This window comes from Amblyomma mixtum, chromosome 3 (genome assembly GCF_055824585.1).
Source record: "Amblyomma mixtum isolate Tamu chromosome 3, ASM5582458v1, whole genome shotgun sequence".
Lineage (NCBI taxonomy): Eukaryota > Metazoa > Arthropoda > Arachnida > Ixodida > Ixodidae > Amblyomma > Amblyomma mixtum.
In genome coordinates this window covers 166,118,208-166,145,282 of record NC_143014.1, presented here as the reverse complement: position 1 = coordinate 166,145,282, position 27,075 = coordinate 166,118,208, and the positions used below count along the sequence as shown (strand labels likewise).

Genomic DNA, 27,075 nt, shown 5'->3' with positions numbered 1-27,075 from the left:
CTAATATTTCATCTATTTGTGAGAAATGACGCAAATAAAAGGAAGGCATTCTCAATCGGTGCTTAAACCCAGTTCTAATGCGTGTTTTCTCCTTTCAAATGACGTCATAGATATTAGAACACATGGATCACCGTGTGGTATTCGCCTATGCCACTAAATAATTTAGAAAATATTTTTTTCTTCTATGCTGTCCCGGTTTCATCAACCGGATGATGGCTGGGATGGGAAATCAACATTAGGTCACGTGAGGCACGGGAGAACTAATACAAATGCTGATACGTTGTTTTGACTCACTCTAGCACTTAAATCAGCCGGCGGCTCCAAGACCTAGAATTACACCATACGACGTATCAGCAGTTGTATTGCCATTTTATTGCACCTCACGCGACCTAATTTCCTCTACACGTCACAGCCATCGTTACGTTGGTGAAACCGAAACAGGGTCATGAAGAAATTCAAATATAAATTATTTATTATGTGTTGGTGAAATACCACGTGGTGCTCCGTGTACACCAATGTCTAACGCATCGTTTGAAAGAAGAAAGCACGCAAGCAAAAATTTGGTGTCTATAGTCCTTCATTGAGTTAGAGAAGTGCTAACAATTTGATTAAAGATTTACGCAAATATGTAAAAGGGGAGGAATAATAGCTCAAGATTTCACCTAAACCTGAAGTACAAAGAATTGGCGGTAGTACATTACAGAAGCGTCAATTAGGCATCTCCCCAGGCACCAGACTTCCTGTAAGTTTGCTGTCGGATATAATGGGTACCATTTTCGCACTTCCCAGCGCAGACAGCTACGGGTGGTTAAATCTATGCTCTGGATCATCTCATTTTGTCCGGAAACAAGAAGTATGCCGAGATGCAAAAAAAATGGGGCTGAACCGGGTAGCGAACCGGTTCGGAACGGTTCCTTTGAATCGTTCCGGTTCGGGTTCAGTTCCAAGATGGCGAAAAAATTATGGGTTCGGTTCGGTTCCGGTTCCGGGCGAAAATTCGGGTTCGGTTCCGGTTTAGGGTTCGGGTTCGGTTCCGGTTCGACAGCCTGTACTCAACCGCTTTCGTAGTGCCGTACCTTGAAATGTCTTGGGCTCGGCGCCTGAAAAGTGTCGTGTCGTGCACTTCGGCTGAATCATTCGCCATTGTAAGGTCGCTTAAACGTCCGTGTTTCTGCAGACCACAGATAATCATTATTCTGTCGGACTCCAAGTCTACACTACAGCGCCTGAGTGCAGGTTGGTAAAGCTACAGTAGGGAGAATTGACAGTTTTCTTTCTAGTGTCTAACATCTCACGTTGTAGCCGCTGGTAAGACGGCAGAGACCTTTGTTCAAGAAGCCCGGTCATATCCATCTTCAGTGGTTGTCCCAAAGGGCGAGAACTTCGCTAGCCACCTAGTGGTGCAACACTTTTGTCCACTTCATCCATATTTGCGCCTCGCTTGCGTTACGCGAGGCTTGTCGAGCGACAGAGTCACTTTCTTTTTCTACTGCGCATGAACTCTGCCTACACGCCGGTATGGTTGCGCAAGATGTTGTGAGTGATGTGCACCGTTTCGTTTTAGCGTTCCCGCATTTTTCTGACGAGAGTGAGGCACTCCTGGAAAACCTGGGGAGTCTGAACTTTCCCATGGACGACGTCTCACGCATCATTTACCCTGAGGACCCCGAACTGAACGGCGATTAGTGTCACGATCAGTGCTGAAGTTTTTAGGGGACACTGACCTTATGGAACAGTTATAGAGGCGCAATCACTTAAATCAGTGACTGAGGCAGAGCAGTTCCGACAGGTCACTGTAAGGCTAATCCCACCTGTATATTTACACCCCCCCCCCCCTGCCGTTGCCACAGCAGCACTAAACCCCACGAGCCAAATTAGGCTTCGGTACCGTCGTCTTCATCAACTTCCGTTCGGGCAGCGCGAAAAGATGAGCTTCCCTGGCCATCGCATAAGAGTAGTACAAAATCGCCGCAGCGGAACGCCCCGTGTGCATGCTTTCTTATTTAGAGAACTCAAGCAGCTGTATGTGCCCTCCGTAATTTTTGTTTGTTGTCACGGCTTCGAAAGGAGCGCGAGGCACCTTCCCGAACGGAGGCAAAGGGTTGGAGCTTTGACGCCCAGCGGTAGCCGGTTTATGTTCAGCGTCGCGAATGAGGAGAGAACCACGAAGTCAGTCTCCGAAAATAAGATGTATTCTCAGTATCAACCCCAGGAGACTCAGACGCAAGCATTTACAAAAAAAAGTGAAAATAACAAAGCACAATAAGTAACGGACCGGAAAACTAGTAATTAACAATACAACAGTCGAATTTGAACTAACAGGTTGCATGCAGGTTGCACACTGACATCGAAAATTACAGAATAGGAGTGGAGGGAAAGTTCACAGTGAATTAGGAAACGGTCCAGCGAGCGCGGAGGCAGTCCACTCACAAAGACGACGTAGAAGGGGATCTCTCGAAGGTGACGGTCCTTCCGGAGTCCTGTGGCGTTCTTCGGAGTGCGATGCGGGGGGCGGCTCGGGGAGTCCGGAGTGCTCGGAGGCGAGGGGCGCACTACTGTTGCGGCGGACTCGGGTTCTTGTCCAGCCGTCGGTTGTCAACGCACAAGACACTCCCATCCAATAATTCACTCTAAGGGACAGCCCCCGTAAAACAAATACCCATAAGCGCACCAAGTAGTCGATACACACAGTACGGAGCACGTAGGCTCCGCTCCTTCCACTCTGCATGGCCGCCATGTTGAGGGTGAAAAAAAAAAGTAGGACAACCAAAAAAATGGTCACGTACGCCAACATCTTTTGTCCTGCAAGGCGGCACCTTGCAGGCGAGGAAAGTTGAAAAGTTGAAAAGGAAGCCCAAAGGTTTATGCCTGTTAGGGGTGACTTTGAGCTCGAAAACCTAACACATATACACAACAAGCCGGGTGTGCTTCCCCGCTCGCGCACTGCGGGGGGTCTGCCTAACTGGACGGAAACTAACACGCGAAGACGACGCGCACGTACTCGCGCTCTTGCGACGATCGAACAAGGCACAGACATACAGGATACATTGACATGTGATTATCAACCAACTCTAGAACTTACAGGTGCTTAATTATCCGAAATTGAGAATGTACAAATGCGTACCACTTTTGTGACACTTGTCTACGTCAAAACATTATCGGATTTCACAAGGGGAAATCGTATTGTCGACGCCACAACTGTTGTCGCGATCTACTACTTCTTTTGCGACAGTATCACATGGCCCCCGTCACGTTTCGTACAATGAGCCCTTCAACATCGCCTGCGAGTCCTACATTTATTAAGAAGATTGCTCACATTGCCACAGGAATGTTACAAGTAGAAAAGAGGAAGGCAAAGAATGAGCTCGTTAGAGTATCTACAAAATAAAAAACAGGCTTTCAAACAAATTGAATTATTCAGGATTTTAATTTTTACAGTGAAGCAAAACGATTCAGCTTTGCTCCACCGTAAGCATTCGCTATAAGCATTTTCTTCACTTGCATGAAGTTATTTGCTAGAAAAGGGAAGAAAATACAGTATTCCATCAGGTATAAACAAAACCTATGAACTCTGCATGTCAATTCTGGCACTCTACAAATTGAGCAATGTGAAAGGCTGTCTTCCCTGTTTGTTTTAGCTGCAGAATGGTAAACATCATTAAGACGTTTGGAATCCCGTGAGGCGTGTTGAAAATTTACAGCATCATAAAGCTACCTGATCTGCACTATCAAGGGAGTTATTTTTTCGTTGTGCACGAGTGTTGCGCCTAAGTATTTAGAAGTGAAAACGCGGAAAAAATGTAACAGAAAGTGTGTGTGTGGGGGGGGGGGGGGGCAGGAGAGGGGCTGGAACAATGTATTGCCTCTAAATACAGACACAGAAAACACCACTAAACACAGCATGCGCGAAGTGTAAACAAGCTTCGTATTGGGGTGCAAAAATAACACTTTGACGATCGCCGTCTCAGGTTTCATGCAAGACAACGCCTGCGAATATATGTACAGCATTTATCAAAGCTGTCCGGCCTACAGAGTTCGGTGCCTTGTACTGATATGCTTACGGCACCCCTCAATCGGCGCAGCTTGCCAGGGGTGCTGAGGAGAGGTCTACTCACCCGCCAGACATTTGGAGCTGCAGGAGTGCCACGCCCTGCTACGCGGATAGACAACAATCCTTGTGGACAGGACATACATTACAACAGGCGTACCTGCCTAAGTTCATATACTATACTCTACTAAGAAACAACGACGACCTGGACAAAAAGTACACCGGTTACTTTGAACACATCTTGGAAGAAAAGCAGCACGTAGCGGTTTGCACGGGTGGGCTAGCAGCGTGCGAAGGCGACTCTCAGTGGGATCCAGATCAAGACCATCCGCGGCAGTTCTCAGTAGCTTTGACTTTCATCTGCTCGGCACAAGGTCGCGGGATCGAGGCCCGACCGCAGAGGCCGTTTTTTTTAAATCGAATTCAAAAACACCCTGCACTTCATGGCTTCAGAGCCTGATAAAGATCCCCACGTGGTTAAAATTAATCTGCAGCCCTCTACTACGGCGTCCCTCATCTATCCACGTGCCACTCCAATACGGTAAACGCTACGAACCATACCATGCCGTACCACATCACGCCACACCGCGCCACTCCACGCAGTACGATACCGTCCCATAACATGCCATAATATAAGAGTTCGGCAGTTAAGCATGAATGCAAACACGAGAATATCGAGAACGATATAAAGTTAGATCACTTACCAGAGTGGGCAAAATTTATTTTGTGCCAAGGACTGTGCAAAAGAAACACGGGCAAAGACGACACATTAAAACGATGGTACCGGTGCTGCTTAAGTTGGTTTATAGGGTTTAACGTCTCAAAGCGACTCAGGCTATGAGGGATGCCGTAGTGAAGGGCTCCGGAGAATTTCGACCACATGGGGATCTTTAACTGACAACGCACAGGACACGGGCTTCTAGAATTTCGCCTCCATCGAAGTTCGACCGCCGCGGTTGGGATCGAAACCGCATCCCTCGGGACAGCAGCCGGGTGCCATAACCACTGAGCCACCACGGCGGACTTGGTGCTGCTTAAAACGAGGTTTATTAGCACATGCCTGCCCATTTAAGATACAGTCAAGTGGTATCACAGATACCCTCCAAGATTTTGCGATCTTATAGTTTATAGATGTTTTTGTTGAAGGGTATCTGCGATATCACTCTGCTTTATTTTAAATGCGCAGTCGTGTAGGAATAAAGCTCAGTTGTATGTGGGGCCGGGCCCATCATGTTCATCGGCCTTCTATGTCCCTGTTCTCTTTTGCGCCATCTTTAGTATGCTTTACAGTTGTGAACAAACTTGCCTAAACCAAAGTATTACTTCTATTATGGAGGTTTATTGCTCCAGTACAGCTAAAGCAACCCATGCTTCCTACACTGCTGACTGTAGTCCCCCAATACCGCTAGCTTACGCGTCGTAACCAGCCGAAAGCACTACATGTATAAGCCCAATTTTCTAATTTGTCATTCTAATTCCTGGGCTTGTGTTAAAGTCTTCGAAATATGAAAATGTTGGTTGCCTTGGGCTTACTCTTGCTTGCAATGATATAATCGTAAACAGCAAGGTGAAACCCCCAGACCTACAGCATTCCCATCATCGGTCTGGATTGCTATGCTGCTGTTAAGAGGAATTTAAAGGGAATACAAGGAACAAGCAGATGTCAGCGTGTGACCATGATGGATATTCCATGATGCACATCGGGAATAAGATGTATCATTTTAATTTTAATGGGTGCCCCTTCCATTATAAATACAGTAGATGTGAAATTCCGCCGCTGTGCAGCCAATGTGAATAACCGGTTTGTACCGCGGCTGGAAATCTTTCCATGCGGAAAACGTTAGCTCTACATTACTGCTTTCACTCGCCGCAGTGGCTCAGTGACTTGGGTGTTTCGCTGCCCATCCCAGGCCCGCGCGTGGAGGCGGATTACAAAAACACCCTTGTGCTGTGGTATGACAGCGCTCATTAAAGAACCCCCGATGTCTAAATTAATCGCAAACCTTCCACTGCGGTGTCCCTCATAGCTCATGAGTCCCTTCGGGACAGTAAACCGACCTATTTAAAATTTACACCTGCACCTGCTCCTAGAATCTCATTATATATATTTTTTCTTTTTTTTTTCAGTGGTCGGGGGTGCACGCGGGTACCCAAGTGTCTGAATCCGACAGCAGCCTCTATGTGGAATGTGCATCCGGGTATGCCTTCGTACAGCAGTTGCGTCCACGCAGAGACGAACGAAAGCTGCAACTGAGCTGCCAGGACGGCGAGTGGAAACCACCAGGGCCCTGGTGCACCGAAAGTAAGTGGGTGCATAGAATCTATCCTTCTGCCACACATGCCAACAGCGCTCAGAGTGCTGCTGATAGTTTGGCCCCGCAGCTGGTAAATATTAATATCTATCGGCGTGTGCAATTAGTTAAAAGGAAGTAGTGGAGAACAAGGACCATAAGCAGTTCAACCTGCACGGTTTTGCCGCTGTTGAACCTTTTATGCGTAGCATATTGCAATCACTCAGTTCAGCCCTTGGGCGCGGCCGGGCAGCCACCAAACCACGTGACGTGACGTCACGACAGCCGGAGGAAAAACCGTAGGTAAAGACGATGGCGATTCTTGGTGAGAATTGCAAACACAGTAAACAGAAAGAAAAGAAAAAAGAAAAGGAAAGAGAAATTGAAAAAAATAAAAAGAATAAAAAAATTACAAAAATAAAATAAAAACAAAAAATATAAAACAAAATAAAATATAAATAATACATAAAAATAATAAAAAGACCACGCAATATGCAACGCATTCTTGGCTTAACCAAGCGAAGCCTGGGCATCAATTTTTTCATCGTCTTCGCTGCCCAGCCAGCGCTAAGAAGAGGAAGACCGCTGGGAGTGTGCGCAAGGCGACACGCGCTGGGCGTTCTCGAGTCCATCTTGGATTAGGGTGCGCTCATAACGCCCCCCTTCAAACCGTCCAAGAGTTCAGTCTTTGGGTGCCTGGCCGTGGCCCATCCTCAACAGCCACCCTGCCTTAATTCTGAAAATGTACTTAAGCGTAAAGTAACGGCAGAAACAACTGCATACAGCAGCGATCGGTGGTTTCAGAGTTCTTCGTTTGAAATATAAGAAGGCTTCGGCATCAAGGGCTTCGTTTTGCAAGCGACTCAGGATATCGAGGATTACGTACGTTTGAAAAATTGGGCCGAACAATGTGTCCATCACTACCCACAGAAGTTTGCAAAGCGTTGTTTTGTGCGGTGCGTCATAAATAAGTTTTGATGACGTCGAATCAGATGGTACGCATGCAGCGATACTTAGAAGCGGCCCTTGCAAGCGGCGGTTTCAATTTTTCATGTCTCATCGTAAACTCAAAGAAAATAGACCAATTCTACACTTCTAGTGCTCAACATCCTAGTCGCCAAACCCAACGCGCAAATTTTACTATTTATAAAATTAAATTTGAGCAAGCTGCAGCGTACCACAAGGAGTGGGGTGTGACAGCTCGTGTACATACAAGATAAATAATACAACACTGTTACCTGCTGTCAACCACGGTTTCGGCTCCTGTGCATAATAATATCGGAAGTTTTTTGTCATGCGGACCGATAATTCAACTTTCACCTTCATGATGTTTCTCAGCCGAACAAAGGAGCGGATTTTGTGGGTCACTCTTGGAGGGAGGGGGGGGGGGGGGGTTGGGTAGGTGCTGTTGTATTTGAACCATGTATTTTCTCGGATATATCTTCAACAAATGGGGTTCGTTATGCTTTTCCTAAGTTAGATTTCTCGCCTGGGGGAGGGACCATTTCCCTGCCTCCCCCTATAAATCCGCCCTTGGCTGAACATTTTGTAAAGTTAATCAATACCTTGAAAGTCGAGAAACTGCACAATGCGACTGTTCCGCGTGCCGTTTCATTCACAATTACTTAGCTTCGTGACTAAGGACCTAAAGTGTAAAATTTAAATGGCCGACTAGAATATTGATATTTATAAAGGTAATGTTGGATAGTCTGGGAACAAACAGCGGTTTGGAATGGGCGTTGAGGTATCAAAAAATGTTAGGGGGAACATCTATCGCGGCCAACAAGTCACCGAAGATATGCACCATAAGAAAGAAATAACTAGGACAATCAGAACTGGTTAGGGACCCAGTGTTGAGCACTGAAATGTCATCGTTAACCCAACTGGTTCACGCTCCCGATTTTCCCAAAATTATTATTACAGACTGAATAGGCAAGTGCAAGATACTGAATCATGATTTCACCTTGCCTGTCACAGAGCCTTGTAGAATCCCTACACGTCTCCCGGAAGGGGTTGAAGCTGAACAAAGCTGGGAGGTGCCTCACGGCCAGCAGGTGAGGTTCAGGTGCAAGAGCGGCTACACGATGGAGGACGCTGACTACGAGCAACATCAACCTCGATGCCTCCTTGGAGAGTTCGATCGCCGCTATCCTTCTTGCAAGCCAGGTGAGGAAAGCAGGTTATCGCATAGCGAGCACGCCATCAACACTACTGCGCAGAGTTTAATCTGCGGTTACCACATGTTTGTCATCTGGCTGCTGTTGTGTCGGCCAGCACAAGGTATAGCATGTGATAATTTTGACCGCCTGCTACTGCCGCAAAAACACTGTGAGAACTGCCTGCATCGTGCGATAATACAGGCCCTTTGGAAGCCATGTAATAAAGCAACCCCTCCAGTGCACGTAACAAGTCGAAAAGGCCAAATTTTATCGAGATACATCGCGAAGAGTAATCGCGTTTTTCGAAACTCTAAAAACTAATATGGCTATTACTAACCACCGGCTACAAATCTCCAGTTGCGAACAGGCACCAAACTCCAATAGTTAAAAGTTAATTATTAAAAATTAGTTGCCCAGCTTACTAATGAAGGCGATTAAGCGGTTTTCTGGTGGCCTGCAACACTGATAATACTGTGCCGGAAAAGCTATATTTTTTTACCTTAAAATCCTCTTTTTGAAAACTTTTTGCAGTGTTCGCTGAAACACCCCTTGACAGAGTAAATAAACCTCTTCAGATGCTTTCACAGTCGAACCTAAACAAAAGAAACAAATATAAGAGGACGTTGCAACATGAACCAAAAAATGGTCAACAACACAAGGCACAAGCTAATTGTACAATAATTCGTGAACTTAGAACCCAAAGGTGACTATAGCGAAACAGCAAACAAGCAATTTTTAAAGCGCAGTCGTCTTCAAGCTAAAGGAGGAAAAGTTGAGACGGGTGCACCCGAAGATAAGGTTTGGTTTATGGGAATTTAACGTCCCAAGTTGACTCAGGGTATGAGGGACGTCGTAGTGAAGGGCTCCGAAAATTTCGCCCACCTGGGATTCCTTAACGCACACTGACATCGCACAGAACATGGGCCTCTAGAATTTCGCCTCCATCGAAATTCGGCTGCCGCGGCCGGGCTCGAACCCGCGTCTTTCGGGTCAGCAGCCGAGCGCCAAAACCAATGTTTCACCGCGGCGGCCTAACGCGAAGGTAAACTGAGAAGCCTGCACGTGAACGTAACAATTAAACAGCGAAGCAAATGCCGGTGTCGAAGACACAGCCTAAAAAGGTTAGCATGGCGCATGTGAGTTAAAAAGGGAAACAGAAAGGGCGGCCGTCAACGGGCATGAGTTGGGAAAAAGACAACTAAAAACCTGCGAAGCAAAAGCAGGGTTTGTATCGGTAAAATGAGTGTTAAAAAAAATATGAGAACTACCAGAAAGTCATTAAGTAACCTGGTAAAATAAGAAAAAACATCAAGGAAGAGAAAACCATTAAAAGTAATCCAAAATGGGTGAAGAAGACAAATGGGCATGACCCGTAGCAGTGCAGTCGTATTACAAAGAAGCAAGTAAAAGAAAAGCACAAATATCAAGAGGCTTAAAATTTAACTGAAGCGTGGTTATAAACTTACTGGCGATTGATGAGAACCAGCAATCAAATGCATTCCAAGAAAACCGCTTAATTTCATAATTTCCAAGCAGAAAATTCCGGAAAGCTTTTCATTATTTGTAAGTACGAAATTCTTGGCGTTGGCATGGAATAGAATAGAAAGGGAGAACACTGAGGCTTTCCAGCACCCTCTGATTTCGCTGCAAGAGAATGAAATGCTTGGTTGCAGGAAGTGCTGATCCTTGTGGGCTCCTCTTTGGTGCTGCTTCCCTAAACCCGAGTTCTACGTCTGTGATGGAAAGGAAGAACCGGCTTTCGTTTATATACAAACATTATTGTCACCAATAGCTGGTAGATTGTTGCAAGAAGGGTAGAAGGGCATCTTGGAGCACTGAGCCAACACAGGGAAGCAGCCAATGAAGGTGATACCGCGAATCTTTATCCACGCCGCGTAGACCCCGAGCGGCGTCACCACATGGGCGCCAGCTGCCCGTATTTGTCTTCCGTGCCAGGATGTCTGGACTTTTCTTAATATAGTGGCAAGACCATGACTGATAGCCGAGAAATCGCGCCGATATCTATATGAAGGCAGTCACATGGTGTTTGTAAGCGGGGACTGTGATTTCGGCGGAAACGAGCTCACTTTCTGGAACGTGCATCGTGGAAGGGGTTGCACTTGAGGGTGGCGTTGTTCGTCGGAATGGGGAGTGGAGCAGAGGCTGCTCTAGGCGTTGGAAGGTGATTGGAGCTTTGGGTGGAAGGTCGGGTTGAAGGGTCACGTCGGCGAGCTGAGAATGTTGTTCGAAATGCGGAGCGCTGGCGGCCCTACCCCCAGAGGCCGCCGTCCTCAATTTTTCCGGCTCAGACTAGAGGACTGCCGGAGGGACGACTAGCGACCTGGGGAAGAGAACCTACGGGGCTACGGCGACTTGGACTGGCGCTGTGGTGAAGGAGCAGGAGGGGTGACGTTGGTGGTCAGGTACTGGGCGATGTTACGGGGTCGTTCACCATAACGTGGCCGGGGTGCGTCTGGTGAAAAGTTTCGCAGGTCCCTCCGACGATACGCGTAGTGCCGCAGGATGTGGCGGGCTTCATCGCAGGGGAAGCACAGGGGCCGGTTGCTCGACGTGCGCCACAGGTGTGCTTTGCTAAAAGTGGTCGTGCGTTAGGCAAAGCAGGCGAAGTCGGGAATCGTTGATACGGTGCGGGAGGAGCAGGGCAGTAACACGTCGGTGGTGCTGGCGCAGAGCGGGACGCCCTTACATTCGGCGCAGGCAGCGACTTGGGGCAGACCATTGGCTGCATCACTCGACGTACTTCGTCACGAACGACGTCCGAGATGGCTCCGACGCCCGGGTGTTGCTCGACAAGGCGAAGCTTATGTAGCTCGTCGTGCACAATTCTCCTGACATGCTCAAGGAGGGCCTACTCTCGGAGCCGGGCAGTGGCACGTGGGCATCCGTAGGAGATGTATGCGCCGGACGGCCGCAATGCGCGAACCTCAGCTGCAGGCTGCGCTGCAGACTTGTCCCCTCCCGAGCAAAGTCGACCACAGTGCTCGGAGGGTCGCGCACAAGCCCGGCGAAAAGCTGCTCTTTGACCCATCGCATAAGGTGACGCCCCTTCTTCGCTGCGCAGTTGAAGAGCCGCTTCATGTCTTCTACGAACATGGCGACGCTCTCATTTGGCCGCTGTACACGGGACTGCAGGGCAAGTTCAGCTCGGTCTTTCCTTTCGTTGCTTCCGAAGGCCTCCTAAGCCAACATGCACTCTTTCGTTGTGTGAGTATACGAGACGTAGTACGAAGTGGTAGCGGCCAGCTCCATCACTTGGTGAGTAAAATGCGCAAGCACAGTGTGATCACTTCTCATAATTTCATCTTCTTGTCTTCAGCTGAATGTTTTGTATGCCACAGCAACACTGCAGCCATGCGTGAAGCACACCGTAGCAGCGTGCTCCAGATTAACTTCGCCATTACCGAAATGTCAGTACAAGAGGGATTTTTTACTTCCTTTGCACAGCAACGGAGCTGCAGCAGTGGCCGCGCTAAACCTGCGACCTTGGGTTCTGGTGTTCAATTTTATGCCGGAACAAATGTTGTTTGTGAAAGCCAATTTCTACAACGCTTTTCGCAAAAGCCTTGGTAACGAAAGAAAAACAAACAGCCTGGTGCTCATGTAAGAAACTTTAGTGATTTAGTTTGTACTAGTAAAACGCATTCCTGTACTACGAATATCATACATTGTATTACCACGAAAACGAAGCAACGAAAAAAAAAGCTTTAAAACAAAAACAATGCCCTTCAGCACGAGTCATGAACAATGCGAATAGTGCGCTTGCTTGTGTAACAGAAAGCAGCACGACGCTGTCGGTATCTGCTGGCAGGCGTATAGAAGGTGGTCAGCCTCCAACGTCAACCACTGGCAAAGCTTAAGGAGACTGGCAAAATATCGGAACACGGACTTCTTTCTTCCTGCAGATGACTGTCCCATTGAGAACCTCCCTCACGTGGAAAACGGGCAGCCCAGGCCATATCAGAGTGTCTCTCATGGGTCATTCGCAATCTACGAATGCAACACCTCGCTGGAACTTCAACCGCAAGGAGGGGTTCAATGCCATCTGGGACAGTGGCAGGGCACGCCGCCATTATGTGTTCCAAGTGAGTATTAACGTCACCTGCGTTTTTAAATTTCTCTTGCACAATATACTCTCACGTCCGTAAAAAATAGGCAATAAAGCCATTAAAAAAATCACCGACGATTACGTTACTTCCTAATGCGAAATTTGAGTGCAGCCCATCAGCTGTTTCCGTTTTTCGATGGACTAACGGAAAGAATTCGAGTAAGACATTTATGTACAATTACAGACAACTTATTTTTCGCACATATTCCTTCATCAAGAAACACTCCACTAACAGCAGTTCTTGATTGTCATGAAGGAAGCTTTGTGGTCGGAGAAATAGGTGGATATATGCTCGACTTGCCTAACCAATGCCTCGTTCTCAAAGACGAGGACTATACAAGTATTCCGCGATGTTGTTAAAGCCGTGGGAGGTGTTACGAGCGAGAAGAACGGGATGTTGTCCCGCATAAGTGGTTAGAAATTCCTGTTTGTCTGTGTATTTGCATAAAAGTCCCCACTCACCCTGCCACCATGGCAGGTGGCAGTTAATGGTTGATCGCGACATTTCGCTCATCGTTTTCAGCGCGAATGCATGCAGCCCACATCTCTATCTCATCGCCCCACGTACATATTTAAGCGAGATTCAGGCGTCCACTTTCCCAGGAAGCCAGTTATGCGCATTTCCTTTCATTAAAATGATCTTACTGTAAAACGTTGTCAACGCCAAAGCCAATGAACGCAACGAACGCCAACGGCCTGTGGCTTCAGCGCCGTGTTTCTGGCACAACGTTGTTAATGCAAACGCATGCAGCGCACATCTGTCACTACCGCCACGTAGCTTAAAGCACGATTGAGGTGTCCACTGTTCCAAGAGGGCAGTTATGCGCCTTCCCTCTGGTTCAGGTGTCCACCGAGATGTATGAGACAGATACTGAGTCGTTTCGTTTCCTCAAAAACCAATTTACCAAGCTTTCTCAGAAACTTCGTAGTTAAAGGGACAGTGAGGAGAGCACTATCAATATTTTTTTATACCAAAATCCGATTGTTCGGCATGTTATGGCTTTATTGCCACTCGGCCGGCAGCGAAAGATGCATTTATTTCTAAGAAATTTGGATTCGAATTTGAAAAAGTTTTTCCCGCCGCTCTGATTCGAACTTGGGATTCTCCTATGACGACACAGGACTAAGTGACGTGAAACATGACGTAACGGAGACTCCGTGATTTCTAGCAGCCAGCGCTGCCTAGCAGCAGCCGAAACGAAAGCTACCGCCGGCCGCACGTTGAAGGCATCTATAGGCTATTGCGGCCGTCGCTACAGTCGCTTCGCTTACGTTTCACTGGCGTTTTGCCAGCGTTATGATGGATCTCGTTCTCGAAGTCGTCAACGAAGTTCTCGCAAATAGATACCGTTAGCATACCGTGTACCTTGTTATCGCTAGCGGAATACCGGGAGCCCCCCTAACGCCGATGAGCAGGCGCTGATTGGTCCCGATGCTTCAGGCGCGCGCGTAGCTGCCGAGCACATGGCGCCATCTGGCGACGTCAAGGAGATTTGCGCATGCATTGGCTGCGCCTCAGTGATTTGTAGCTTCTCGGGTTCTAGAGTTTATAGAACCATTCGTTCTAGCAACACTGCTTTGTCCTATGACGTCATCACGCTTGTACTTGCGAGTTTGGCCTGTGGCGGCGATACCTGTATTTTGGTTCTTGCTCTTTTCTACGTTACAAGAGCTTTGTTGTCAGTACGAGTAGCGTTTTTGTAATCAGGAGCTGGTATTCTATCGATACAAGCCAACTTCAATTTCTCCTCAGTGTCCTTTTAAAGAAAAAGCCGTATGCCGTATCGCTGCGCTTGGGTGGATGCCAATGAGTAATTACTCTCATATAATACAGATTTACTCCACCTTGGGGGATTCCCCTAAACATTTGACCAACACTGTTCCCACTTCGAGTTATTGATCAATTCCCTCTCGCCCTATTATAAGCTTGCCGTCCCGGTTAGCTCAGTTGGTAGAGCGATTGCTCCGGTGAAGCGGTGGTCCCGGGGTCGAACCCCGGACCAGGACGAATTTTTCTTTAACTACGAGGTTTCTGAGGAAGCTGTATAGCCTTCCTTTGTAGCCGTGTGGCTGCGCTTGGGTGGGTGCCAATGAGTAATTACTCCCTTATAGCATTAGTGATCAAGTGGGCACAATGCCCCCGCCCCGGCAAGGCAAGAGCACCACCCTCTTTCGAGTCGTGCCAGGTAAAACAAAGAACAAGGCCTTAAGCTGTGCTGCTAGATTAACTCCCCTTTTGGCTCCTCCTCCCCCCCCCCTCCCTCAGGCGGTCTGGTTGGGTGATCTCCGGAGGAGACCTATGCGGGCGATTCAATGCCACCGCATCTTTCAATTTTGAATCAGGTTTTATGCTGGAATAAATTACACCTGCCGTTGCGGTCCACAGACGGACGCCCGATAGATCAGTTGAGAGGATAGTAGAGCTCAACTACTATTCATGTAATCTCAACCGCTGAACAATACATAACCGACAGCAAAGATAACCCACACACTGCAACTATACATTACAAAGCCTCAAATGCTGTCATAAAAAAAACTCTTTACGCAGAGAATTAACAAGCGTCTTTAAGCCACATCATTCCAGCCAAAAATAAAAGCTCAAATCATCGCTTGCATTTTTCTACCGGAGTGAATGAATAAATAAAAAAGAACAGTAAATACAAGAGACATGTATTCCCGGAATACTCCTACTTCAGCCGCGCCCTGCGCTTTCGGGCGGCCGGCTACCAGCTAACGTTTCCCAAAAGCTGCGGGGCTGATTAGTTCCATGGAGGTAAAAAAACTAGGAGGGAGTGCGCTCAGCCTCTGCAAGCCATCCTCCTCTGACGCCGCTGCCGAGGGCCCTTTTGCGCACTGACTCATGGGAAATAGGCCCTCCTCCACAGTTACCAGACTGCCAGCCAGCGGTGCTTTTTAGTGAACGTCCGTGCTCCGAAGTAGCGCAGCGCAGCGCTTTGGCGGAATGCGTACCGAGCTCGAGGTTGTCTGCAGGCTCCGCGTCTCTGTTGATTACACTCGAGTTTTTGGGTGCACTGTAGAGAACTGCGGGTAAACTTTTCATCAAAGGGTGCGGCCGCGACCTCGTCACTGTTCAACTGTGGTTCATAAAGAGAATGGAGAGGAATTCCTTTCGTCGTTATACACGCATACGGAGCGTTTATTTCAGCGCATGCTATGAGCGGAGAACTCGAGAGTAGGCGAAGAAACGGGCCTCTAAAAAAGGGCGCAGCGGCTTCCAGAGCGCTCACGGCGGACGGACGTGTTGAACGAGCGCTCCGGCGCGCTGCGCAAGATTCTATTTCTCGGGCAGGCGGACTTCGGCCCGCCCATGGGCCCTCCGTTCTCCGCTATTCTCAAGGCACTAGTCGTGCCGAATACGCGCGCGCACATAGGCGGTTCCGACGTGAAATTCAGCAGTGAAGTATTTCTCTCTCTCTCGTTGTCGAGAGAGAGCGCCGGCGGCTTTACGTCTGCCCCTGCGCGGGGTCTCCCGGCCACTGCGCGCAATCACTTACAAAAAGAAGTAAACTGTATGTATACATAGCCGCGCGCTCGTAGCGTCCTGTCTCGGACTAATCGCGCGCGCGGCATACTGCACTAGCGGCCGGGGTGGGGCGCCCGGCCGCGTATACCGTCGGAGGTAGCACCCACGGAGCGTTCGTGTCACGCGTGCACTACCTGGCGAAGAGCGAGCGGGAAGTCAAGCCCGCCTGTTCGATGAACGCACAGAGGCTCACCACTGTCCTGTCACGGGTATAGAGGCTAGAATATCACGGGTGCGCGCAGTGCCGCGCGGCCACAGGAGCGCTTCGAGACTGTCCGGGATGATTCCCAGCGCCCAGCAGGCCGCGAGAATCTCGCGACGCGGCACTGCAGAAGCGGCACAGCGAAGGAGCATGTGCTCCAAGTGTCTCCACTGCGCCGCAGTCAGCGCACGCGTCGCTCGGGGATGGTGGCCGCTGCGGCGAGCGAGCAGTTTGCGCTCACCACGGAGCCGTCAGTGAACGCAAGCAGATGGTCGCCTAGTTGCTCGTACAGCGAGAGAGCGAAACCGAAACCGAAATCCAGCTAAGAACTACCACTGCCTTGTCACGTGAGGGCCTATTTCCCATGATGCTTTCCATTATATTTTTTATGACTAGGCTTCAAGATTGTGACGTCATGGTCCCTCCTAGTTTTTCTTCCTCCATGATTAGTTCTGTCTCTTTGCTACTGGCGTGCAAAGCCCGGGCATCGCTGGAAAAGCGCTACGCGAGGGGGGCGCTGCCTCCTCTCTCGGCTCCCGGCATGTCTCGTCTTTATCGGACCCGCGCGCGCACGGCGGCGCCCTTTTATCTGGTGGCCGCGCGCTCCTTTCTTTAGCAAGCAGCAGGCGTCACATGTCTCATGACAACCCTTGCAGCGGTCCAACGATGGAGCAAGTGGCTTACGCCCTGCATGTGCCCGCTTAGTCGATCACGCGACTCCTGTGAGCTCTCCGAGAAGTAATGCCGCAACTCCGCGTAACTCCGAGAGTGGCAACTCCGAGAAGTTACGCGGAGACCTCAATTGTAGAAGCCCGACCTGCACTTTTGCTTTGCAACACCACACAATTCGGTTTTCGTTGCATGGCGCCGCTTTTTGGAAGCTGCCCCAGTGGATCTGTTGCGCGCGCCTTCTGTTATCGCGGTGCCGTCACGTGTTAAGGTGCCGGCCCTCGCCGCAGCGTCAAAAGCTGACTCAGTAATTCCCGGAGGCTCATCGCGTGCGGAATTTTCCTCGCATGGGAAAACTGCCTGAGCCCCGCTGTCAGTGCTAAGTAACAGCATGGTAACAGCTTCTCTGACAATTCGGACACCTCAGCGATTTTGTCTGAGCTCGGTTCTTTACCTTCTGGGCTCAACTGGGCCGCGATCTTGCGGTCTTTAGAACGCGTTAGCGCGTGAACGGAGCGGTCGCCATAGCTCAAGCCCCTCTTCTTTAAGGCCGTTGTACGATCGCTTTTGAGCGGATCCGCCAGGCAGGCGGACTGGCGGACCGAACGACCAGACAATAGACAACCGCCCCGTCCGGCGGGCGGGAGGAAAGTTGGTGAACTTAAAACCGCCTGGCGACCGAATTTCAGCGATTGGCTGCTTTTTACGTGACGTAGGCATCCGCTCCTGCCGGGGCAAGATGGCCGTCCGTCGACTGAACTGGGGAGCGAGGCATAGTTCGTGACTGTAGTGGTGGCAGCTATCCCGCGAGGCATACTATATTGGCCACATGTTGATATTACGAGTGTTCAGAGCGACTGCGAACTTCTCCGCGTGCAGCAGCGGCGAGCAGCAACAGTTTCCAGACTTGAAATCGACGCTGATGTAGTTGACACAGCGCCTCATCAAACCGACGCAAGACCTACACGTTGGCGGTGTCACGAAGTGTTTATATGGAGCTGTTTGTGGTTGCTGCAAGCGTCCCTAATTCCTACGAGGATCATCACGCACAGCGGCGAGCAACAGCTGCTCACGGTGAACTTCTGTGCGTGCATGAGCTGCCTAGCACAGTGACTAGTGTCCGCGTAGTGAAAGTGATTGCGATCGAAGCGAGTGCTTTTACGTCAAGGCAGTGAAATGTGCACCTTCGAGAGCTCACTACGCACGCCGTGCTTTCCTAATCCTGAAATGAACGTGGCGTTGTGCAGCTAGTCGCATTCTTTGCGATGGTTGCAGTGATCGCGACCGAAGCGTGCACATGACGTTGTTGCTGGCTACGCATTCGTTACCATTTTGTTCGCGATTCGTGTTGCCACTGTGCTTGAGAATTGCAGTGTGTGCGACGTGACGCGACGCGAGCTTGGCTGCACGGCCGTAGGACTGTTTTGCGGCGACAACAGCGATGTCGCCATCCTTCTGCGCTTTGGTGCTCCGTTCAGTACGTTTTGTGATGATGGGTGCTCGGGTTACGACTCGCCGGAGAAACTGTGTAACCTGTGTGAAAACATCGCTGCACAGTGCAAATGTATCTTCGGGAGCGTCATTTCTTTTTATTTACTGCCGGCTGTGCGCACATTTGCCTGCAATAAACATATCGGCGTGATGAATGGGTGACTGAACACTTCCTCTAGCCATTTCGGTTTAGGTTGTAACAACATGGTATTACGCGATTACAAACAAGAATCATTGCCGCTTTTAAATCATGACTGATTGACAGTGTACAAATCTCTAATGTGTGCCAACTCATAAGTCTGTTTTTCATGAGCATTTCAATTGATGTAGCGGAGAAAAAAAAAAGTGTGGCAGCAGCTTATGCAATCAAAACTGTCCACAGAGCAAGTTGAGCATAACGAGTCTTGATGGAAAAGAAGAAAAAAATATTGAGAAAACCTTTGCCATTGCTTTTTCTCTGTTCTTCTTTAGCAGTGTTAAGTCAATATTGACAAATGCTTGGCAGTATTTAGTTTAAGTGGGATGTTGGTTTCCACTGCAATCAGAAAAATACAGTAATCTTGAAGCACCTCATAGGCAATGACAGTGTCTGTTGTTGATTTTGCTCATGGTCCTTTTCGATCCGGAGATCAGTGGTACGAAACTGGATGTGTTCGCAATGCTATTGTTGCAGAGCTGCTCACGAAATCGGCTTTATTGGTGTTAAGCGGTTGTTCAGCGGCGCTTCCTGGGTCAGCCGCAGCAGTTTGTTTAACGAGACATTCTCGAAGCTTTGAGAAGATCTCGTCGATGCACTTGCATATGTCTGTCTGCTACCACCTTCATTTGCCTGTGACTGCTTGCTGCAGACATGACTACTTGCAGACTGCATAATCAGCCCTGTGGAGCTGGTAAAGCTACGCTAGGAACAAAGACGATGGTAACAACATCACTGCACAGGGTAGCAATTTTTGCTCTGTCGTCGTCCCTTAGCACAGTTTCGACATGCCAACTTGCCACCGGTGCACCCCACAGTACGCTATGATCAAGTTCTGTGAAATCTACAGAAAGCAACAACGGGAAAAGAAGCAGGTTGTATAGGCATATCTAGTGCATGCTGTACAGATAGCTCCCTGGCTTATTATAGCCTGGCCCCTCTGTTTTTAACCCTTCATCACCCAGCACCAATGGCCCTATTTGTGTTATTGGCATGTGCTACAAATCACCAAACACATTTCATACTCTTGACCCTGCTAGATTGCTTTGGCCCATTAAGTTTTTTCATCCAAATCGGCCAGCTTTTAGAAAACATTTCTGCAATAGCCAACTTTTTCTTGTTCTTCACGACATGCACCTTGACTGCAACATCCCCGTATGATGTTTTTGTTCTTTGCTTTGAAAAAGCATGCGATTCCCTTATTTATGTGAGGCTGGTTTTCTCGTGCTTTAGCTTGCATCCAATAGCTCTAAACTGAATCCAAGCTTAAACAGCCAGCCTTCGGCAGATTTCCCTTGCCAATTCTTGTGCATCCTGCCTTTTCCTGCAATCTCGAACGTGCCCCGAGGCACTCCTTTGGGCCTCAGCTTTTTATTACTTGCATTATTACCCTCCCTTCAGTGTTTTGTCGCATGCCTTCACTGGCAGCTATATGGGGTCTGCCATATTTCAATCAATACCAGCATTTCAGTTCTCCAAAACAACATTTAGCATGCCCTGGATTGGCCTGTTTGCTAATGTTACTAAGAATGCACTAATATTGTTTTTTTATTGTCAGCATTACATTTTGCCAACTTATAAGGCCTTCCGATAAAGGTATATTCACTGTATACTGCTTCAAATACCTAATAATCCTCATACACCCACCCACAACCCATGATATTTACACTCGACGTGTCCTTAGTATCACCGTCTTCCAAGTTGCTTGCGTTCAAATCCCCTGTGTGGCATCAGCTTGTGTATTCGAATGGCAATTGCCACAAAATCTAACTTAACTAGAATCCTGGAATGAGTTCAGACCTGAGGCGCTTGTTTTATTCTCAGACTATTTTTGAAGCTCCAGTGTAACTGCACTAAAAGTGAATCTTCAAATTTCTGCATGTCATGTAGAAACTGCAGATTTTTTTAAACTGTTGATTGTCACATAACAAACTAATCTATTCTGAGTCATGGTTCCTTCTGCACTAGTCGCACAAGCAGTGTTGTGCCTCAGTTAGCTCATGCCACTGCATTTCAAGATTCATTTTTGTTTTTGCCACAAAAGGCTGGAATGGCCTTCCAACTCACAGGGCTTACTAACCTCTTGTCCTTTGAGCTAGTCACTGCAGAAATCCATGCAGTAAATGATGATGTTCATCCACTGAATTAGGTAAATCCCCCAAGGTGAAGATCTGTGATAAGGGAGTAATTGCTCATTAGCATCCGCTCAAGTGGAGCCATAAGGCTACAAAGAAAACCTACAAAGTTTTCCTTTGTAGCGGTATGGCTGTACTTGGATGCTAATGGTTAATTACTTCTTATTAGTATTAATTACAAACTCATTAAGTTCTTACTTGGCGTATCATGTTAGCTCACCACTCAAGTATTGTCATTTAGTACTGTTTAGGTATAATAAATGTTAAAATAAGTAATTGTAATAAAGTGCTTAGCCACTTGCTCAGCTCAGGAAACTAATACAATGCTATCTTATGCGTAAGAACTATCCTCACAATATATTTCAAGTAATATTGGGGCAGATTTACACAACAGTTTTGCCGGACGGTATACAGTTGCATTTAGGCTAACTTGCACACTGCACAAGCTAGGTCTAGCCAGCTAAACTCGTGCACTGAAAAGCTAAGCACGCATTACTGTGCCTATCTGTGTCAGTCTTTTCTTGGCGCTTCTCTCTTATCGTATCTTCAGGTAAGCAAGACATCGATTTCATAACATGGCTCAGTGAGAATGCTGCAAATGCATACATATGCATGTGACTTTTATATAATCAGGATAGTGTTTACAGGACTGCTGGTTCATCTTAAACACAAAAGCCGTCAACTTCAAGTTGCATTATAGAGATGAAAGAAACGATAAAAGCCATCACTGCTTTTCTGTTTTTTCTTCGGCGTTCTTCGGCCTAACTTCATATTGCTATTTTCCAAATTTCTGTTGCCTGTCAATGCCTCAGTTAATTTATTTTTTTGAAAGCAGACTGGCAGTGATATAGGTATATTTTGCTGAACATGTTGATAGTCAGCAACTAATAGCACTCTAAAATTCAGCATATGTTAAGTGGTATGAACATCACTTAACAGTTAGCAATGTTCACTTTTGCTTGCTACCTTGGGAAGTGGTCATCGTTACATTCAGCCATTCCACATTTTACTGATCAGTGAAAATAACTTTAGACACTGCTTTCTGCTTTAAGGCTGTATGAGAGAACATATGCATATATACCTGTCACATACTTAAACGGCTTATTTGTAATTTCATTTTATAGCACGACATCATAGCTCCCTTACTGGAAATCCAATTTTACAAATTCTGCTTGAGATGTTAGTGTTTGCTCGAGATAGCCAGATAATATGGCCATCGTACCTTGATCCCCTGACTATACAGGTATTCTTTCTCAGCCTAAGCCGGGGGCCGTGGCCATGTAAACCCTCCAAATTGCTTCTTGCATTTACTGAACCTGTAATTCAGTTTACTGGCTCCGACATCTCATTATATTTATATTAATGAGAATGGCATGCACAGACTTCTATGCAATACGAAGGCACCAACTTTGCTTTGCATTCACAGCGACATTTGAGAATGCTTTGGAGTTGCACAGAGTATATGCCAGCTTGTTTTGTACATGGCAACAATGACATGGCCTTCAGCAGAACTTCCCATAGTTGTTTTCAACACTGCATTCTGGCTTGTGCAACTGCAATATGAGCTCAGGATGGAATGCTAAACCACAACTTGATGGCCCGCTGTCACTGTGCAGAACAAAGCCATACCCTTTTAGCCCAGTGATGCACGTCTTAGCCCCTATGCAGCCACATAGTGCTATTTCTATGTTGGGTTTAATAATGGCGTGAAAAACATGACAAAAATAAATCATTATTGTTGCATTTTCACTGTTCTGTGAAATGCATAACTGCTTTAATTACAACTGATTTTACCTGTTCCAATTAGCTGGAAACATAACTTCTCATGTCCATTAGCATTAGTGTTTGACAGCAGTGTTGTGCTAAATTGTGAATGTTAAACACATGCACAATTAACACCCCCCCCCCCACACGCACGCACACACCTTATATATTGAACAGGTAAGCATGTATTTTCCAGTAACAGTATAGGCAGCCAAGGAGAAGGCCGTTTACATATTACAGTGACTGTGCAAATTGCTTGGGAAAGGCTGCTAGTGCAATTATTTTTTTTCTCTGTCAGCAATGCAAAAACTCTGAAGTGTGCTATTTTGAATAACTGACTAAATATTTTAAGTATGCAATCGTAACTATTTTAAAAAATGGGATTATACCGATAGTAATTACGGACGGTTGTTAGCAGCCTGTACTGCAGTGTGGCCCGATCGAGAATTCGCAGTAAGAATCGCGTCGTCGCAGCGAGATCGTCAGGGCAGCGTAACTTTCAGAGCAGGCAGCATTCTGTTATTTTGGGGCCGGAAATCACGGTCCGTTGTGAGAACGTATCGTCGAACGGGGACGCGATGTGACGCGTTTTTCAGTCTCTTGGGTAGAAAGGATCCAAACACGTATCATTTCCGACGGCATCGCTTCAGATGAGCAGACTCGCCTTCGATCTTGCAAAGTTTTGTCGCGAATTGTTTCGCGGCCGTCAGGGTCGTCTGAACCAAGATTCGTGCCGTCCCAGCCCGAATCACAGCCGACCACGAGTCTACCTTCGACGAAAATCCCGCAGCAAAAGAAACGTTGACGTAACGGATATTGTCTTGAATACGCCGCAATTAATATGGGTAATTTCTATCGCAATATATCTGCATGTTTCGCTACAAACACGTCTGTACCGCCGCACGCGATTAGACGGGCGGCACTGACGGGAGCACCAATCGGAACGTTCGAACCATCCGTCTCGTCCGCCAGCAGCAAAGTGATCGTACAACACCATTCCGCCCCACGCTCGAGCGGAGGCTGAAAGCGAGTGGTCCTCTCGCTGGCGGATCCGCCCAAAATCCGCTGGCGGATCCGCCCTTTAAGGCCGTTGTACGATCGTTTTTGGGCGGATCCGCCAGCGAGCGAACCGCTCGCTTTCGGCCTTCGCTCGGGCGTGGGGCGGAATGGGTGTTGTACGATCATTTTGGAGCTGGCGGACGAGGCGGATGGTTTAAAGCGTTCCGATTGGCGCACCCGGCATTGCCGTCTGTCCAGTAGCATGCTCCTGTTGGCAACCCAGACGGCGCGAAAACGTGGTCTTTTTTTGCCCCTCGGCGACCGGCACTTAGGCTGAGCCATGGCGTGGTTTTTGAAGTTCTTGCTCTTGTACGCGGCTCTCGTCAGCTACCAGATGAGTAGCTCGGCTGTAGAGGTTTTGACTGCTTACATGGGCAACACAAACAGGGTGAACTGGCCATTAGTCGCGCAGTTCGTCGCTGCCGACGCAGTCATTCAGCAGCAGCGTAAGCGTAGGCGCAAGCCTATACGACGTTGCGTAGGGTTCTCTGTGCTGCTGAATGATAGCAGTGATGTCGGGTGAATATGACTGTTATTATTTTGAACTGGTAACCGTCTGTGCAATCAAACACATGCTTTTAATGAGTTTCCATTGTTTGCAGAAGCAAACCGACATCCTGAGTGGAGTACTTTAACACAGACATTGGCTGCCTACCTACAACATAACTGCAAGTAAAAAAATAATGGTGCATTTCATGACAATGGTTTGCTGGATTTGAGGATGGTGACCTTGTGGAACACACATCAAACATCTGAACAAGATGAAATTGCTGTGACTGAAATTTTATGATTCTGGTTCACATACCGCGTACCTCATGTATAGTAGGATAAAACTTAAAAGAAACAGCAGTTGTTAGCACTCGGTCATGGCCCGAGGCATCCTGTATTACTCCACTAACCAATAACAGTAAACAAAATAAGTTGTTCGATGTTTGACCTTATTAATCTATCCAGGTATCAGAATTCTAGAGCTTATCATTTTTTCTTGTAATAAGCTTCTTATGGTAGTATACAATAAAAGTTTTAACAGCGGACTACTTTTTTTGGCGCGGAAGAATTCTGTGCGGCGGTCCAGATGGCAGAGCTTCACTGCAGACTTAAATTGAATCTGACTATAGTGTTCGGTGATAACATGTTCTGACAGCCAAAAACCAAAACTGAACATTGGTTGTTGGCTGAGCTTAGATGCCAATTCAATGCAAACAAAAATATTTGTTGTAGGAATAGATACACATAGTTAACATGAAACATAAAGAGACAACCCGCAACGAACACCTCACTGATACTGCCAACTGTCCAAAGCGATATCACGAACAGTGTATGCTGGACTGTCCTACACAAGAGGTGACGTAGAGCAGATGCCTCTGTGTGCTCTTAGATAAAAGGGAATAGTACCAAGGCTTAGTCCATGCTACTGCTTCTGATGTCAAGGTGACCTTGACAAGATTGGTTGTTGCATCTGTAGAGAGGGCATCTGCTGCTGCTGCTGCTGATGTGGACTGCTTGTTCACAGCCTTTAACAATGCTCTGTCATAGCACGTTAAAGAACCCCAGGTGGTCGAAATTTCCGGAGCCCTCCACTACGGCGTCTCTCATAGCCTGAGTCGCTTTGGGACGTTAAACCCCATAAACCAAACCAGATCATTTTTGCCCAGCTTGGTTCTTCAGCTGTGGGAAATCCAGCATCACCCGTATATCATTCTTCTTGTGTCTGTGTTCACTCCCGCCGCACTTCAACTCTATCCACATCATAGTATGTGTGGTCAAATGACATCAAACACGCCACTGTCTCTCATTAAAGAAAAGGTGTATGTGTATGTGTGTATTATGCATGCATGAAAAAATCTGCATATTTTAGCATGTTACCATCAGATATGAATGCATCTATACATGAGGAAATTACAATGTTCCCAACCTTTACTAATATGGAAGATCAGTGTTAACTGCAGGTGTTTACAATATCACAGAAAAATGACGACGCAATAATACTGATTTCTTTTCTGATTTTTTTTCGTCATGTTTTTCACACAATTACGGAAATCGAAATAGAAATACCACTCAGTGGCTTCAAAGTGGATATGGTGCGCATCACTGTACTAAAGCGCACGCTTTTGTTCTGCAGTGACAGTGGGCAGGCCGCTTCCTTTTACCAGTGCTTCCTGAGGTGACATTGCAGTGAACATTGTGCAAACCAGTATGCAGCATAGTAAACAAGTGTGGAAAGTTCTGTTGAGAGCCAATCAATGTTGACATGCACAGAAACAAGGTGGCGTATTGTGCGTACAACCACAAAGCATTCTTAACTGTCCCATGAATTTAAAACAAAGTGGTTGCTCCGTATTTCAGAAAAGTATACATGTGCCATCCTCATTAATCCATACATAATTAGATAAGAGAGTAAGTACACTGGCCTAGAGGTTAAAGAAATGCAAAAACCGATTTGGAAAGTTTACATAGCAAATATTGGCGGAGACTAGGATAGAATGCTTTGTATAGTCAAGGGAACGGGAACTGCTTCATATTTTGCAGTTACCTCAAACAAACACAATCATATGAAGCAGAATGCGAAAAAGTTAATTTTCAGAAATAAGAGCTATGATGTCTCAGGACAGAATGAATTGAAAAATAAGCCATTGAAGTATGTGTGGGCCATAGATGCTTAAGTTCTCCAGTAAAGCTCTACAGCAATCTTGAAGGTACGTCCTTTCTGATCAGTAAAAAATATGAGAAATTTTAAGGGCAACTCTGATTCCCAAAGCAGCAAGCAAAAGAGAGAATCTGTATTTGTTAATCGATATCCGCACCACTTGTTATATATAGAATAATGTCGTACTAGTTACTAATTACCAATTTCTTAGCAAAATATCCTTATTCCACTGCCAGTCTGGGTTGCAAGGAAACGAATTAACTGAGCCATCAGTATTCATAAGGAAGTTGGAAAAAACCCAAGTTGAAGTCAGGCCGAAGGATGACGAAGAAAAACAGAAAGGCAGTGATGACTTTTGTCTTTTATTGCTATCTCTTTGCTGCAATCTGATGATGAGAGTTTTTAAGCTGAACCAATTGCCCAGTTAATACTATCCTTAGTGCATGTGACTATATACAAGTTACATGCATAAGCATACACATGTAGAATTCTCACTGAGCCACATCATGAAGTCAGTGTGTTGCTCAGCTGAGCAGAACAGACAAGCACAAAGAGAAGCCTGGTCAACAACAGGTGGGTGCACTAATGCATGTTTAGCTTTGCAGTGAGCGAATGTAGGTAGCTAGAGCTAGCTTGTGCAAAGTTAGCCCAAATGCTACTATTGTGTAAATCTGCCCCGATATAGTTTGAAATAAATTATGAACAAAGTTCTCAATGAACACGTTATGCATAAGAGAGCATTGT

General features: G+C 47.1%; 1 protein-coding gene across 2 annotated transcripts in view; it reads left to right on the top strand.

The window, feature by feature from the left end:
* The window catches only part of LOC149352617 (sushi, von Willebrand factor type A, EGF and pentraxin domain-containing protein 1-like), a 236,746-nt gene that overhangs the window by 82,965 nt on the left and 126,706 nt on the right, over positions 1-27,075 (top strand). For both annotated transcript variants that reach the window (XM_089581799.1, XM_089581798.1), the window contains 3 exons: positions 6,176-6,350; positions 8,317-8,505; positions 12,422-12,601. In XM_089581799.1, coding sequence (XP_089437925.1) covers positions 6,176-6,350; positions 8,317-8,505; positions 12,422-12,601 — 544 coding nt within the window. The remainder of the gene's footprint in view (positions 1-6,175; positions 6,351-8,316; positions 8,506-12,421; positions 12,602-27,075) is intronic.